We start from the raw sequence: 1,970 nt of genomic DNA on the forward strand, positions 1-1,970 counted from the left end.
AAATTAATCAAGGTAACTTTGCACAGTCATATGCACTGTTACCTGAGTATGCTGATTTGATCTTAAAGAACATGCCTGGTAGTATAGTCAGGCTCCGTTATAATGATAGGCAAGACATGTCACAACTTCCAGTGTTTAAAAGGTTGTTTGCATCATTTCATGCATGCACTGAATGTTTCAGTAAGGGATGCAGACCATTCATTGGTATTGATGGATGTCATCTCAAGGAAAAGTATGGTGGTGTGCTACTGTCAGCCATATCTGTTGATGGGAATAATGCCTTGTTCCCCATTGCATTTGGAATAGTAGAAGTAGAATGCAAAGACAAGACTCTTTTTCCTTGAATGTTTACATGAGGGACTTGGAGATGCCAGTCATGATCAATCTCTGACTTTCATGTCAGACAAACAGAAGGTACTATATTATTTGCATATGTCGTTTATTTGTCAACAAGCATTTATATTTTGGTAATACTGACATTTTGATTATGTTGTGTAGGGACTATCTGATGCAATTGGTATGATATTCCCATATGCTCAACAGAGATGTTGCAGCAGACATCTATATCAAAATTTCAGAAAATTTTTTCTTGGTCCAATTTTGAAGCAGTATTTTTGGTCAGCATCAAGAGCCTATACTGCCATCCAGCTTGAGAGAGAGATGAATTTGATTAGAGAGCTTAACAATGAAGCCTATCAGTGGTTGATTAAGAATCCCTTAAGCATGTGGGTAAGGCATGCATTTGACGATAGAGCAAAGAGTGACCATGTCACTAATAACTTGTCTGAATCTTTCAACCAATAGATAGCAGACTTAAGGCACATGCCTATTCTTACCTTAGTTGACCAACTAAGAGTGAAGATGATGGAGAGATTGTATAGAATGTATGAGAAAGGCTGTGGTTATGACATAAATGGTATAGTCACAACAAATGTAAAGAGAAAGTTGGATATGGTGCAACAAAAGACAAGGGAATGCATTGTTCATCCATCTAGTCCACATACCTTTGAGGTGCAAGACATGTTTCAAGGTCGGTTCGTGATTAATTTGGTAGCTCACACTTGTACCTGTAGAATATGCAATTCTACTAGGCTGCCATGTAAACATACAGCTATAGCTATCACTTTCTTGAATGGAAAAATAGAACAATATTGTCATGCATTCTACAGTGTGAAGACATATATGGATGTATATAGTGGGATGATCCAGCCACTTCCTGATCTATCTGAATTGAAACCAACTTATCCTACCCAGCTAGTACAACCTCCAATTCTTAAGAGGAAACCAGGAAGACCTCATACAAGTAGGAAGAAGGATGGTGATGAGGTGACCAATCCGAGATTAAAGCCTATGATATGTAGCAACTGCAAGCAATCAGGTCACAACAAGAGAAAATGCCAGTTAGCTCCAGTCAAAGGCACTGGAACTTCTACCAGTCAGGGAAGTGGTATGAAGGTATATAACCTATATGCCTAATTCAGTAATTCCTTAACTGTTTCATGGAAATGCATTACTAACTCTCTCTTTCTTATGTTGTATGTCTTGCATATGTAGAGAAAGAAGGTGAATAAAAGCCAAGATAGTACCTGCAACTCTCAAAGAATTACCAGGTCACAGGCATCTAAAGCTATGTCACAAGAGAGTATACAGGAAAGGACTGTGACCAAATTGACCAAGAAGCATGCACACAGGAATGAATAAAGGGTAGCAACTAGAAAGATGGGCAGCTGAGGAGATGGGTGCAGAGATGTAGCTGGTTAGGAATTCAGAGGGTATTGAGAGGGTGTTGAGAGGGTGTTTAAGACTTGAAACAATGAATGTATTTGATTGGTTTGAATTATGACAAGTAATATTTGTGTGGATGTTTATTGGACCAATGGTTTGAATTATGACTCTATTATTTGTGTGGATGTTGAGGCATGATGGGTTTGAATTTGAACAAGTAATTTGTATTGTGTTGATGGTAATTA

The 1,970-nt window shown here is 38.1% G+C and overlaps 1 protein-coding gene across 1 annotated transcript; it reads left to right on the forward strand.

Moving 5' to 3' along the window:
• Positions 1-396: 396 nt before the first annotated feature.
• Positions 397-1,701, forward strand: LOC122648342. Its single transcript, XM_043841572.1, has 4 exons — positions 397-414; positions 499-729; positions 805-1,455; positions 1,555-1,701. Exons 1-4 carry the CDS (start codon positions 397-399, stop codon positions 1,699-1,701), a joined length of 1,047 nt encoding a protein of 348 aa, XP_043697507.1.
• The last annotated feature ends 269 nt before the right edge of the window (positions 1,702-1,970 follow it).

Source organism: Telopea speciosissima, unplaced genomic scaffold (genome assembly GCF_018873765.1).
Source record: "Telopea speciosissima isolate NSW1024214 ecotype Mountain lineage unplaced genomic scaffold, Tspe_v1 Tspe_v1.0831, whole genome shotgun sequence".
NCBI lineage: Eukaryota > Viridiplantae > Streptophyta > Magnoliopsida > Proteales > Proteaceae > Telopea > Telopea speciosissima.

What these genes read in the sequence shown, in the direction of transcription:
- LOC122648342 (XM_043841572.1), top strand. An exon ending in AGAATCCCTTAAGCATGTGG is followed by an intron (nt 730 to 804) that starts GTAAGGCATGCA and finishes TTCAACCAATAG; the next exon opens with ATAGCAGACTTAAGGCACAT. An exon ending in GTCAGGGAAGTGGTATGAAG is followed by an intron (nt 1,456 to 1,554) that starts GTATATAACCTA and finishes TTGCATATGTAG; the next exon opens with AGAAAGAAGGTGAATAAAAG.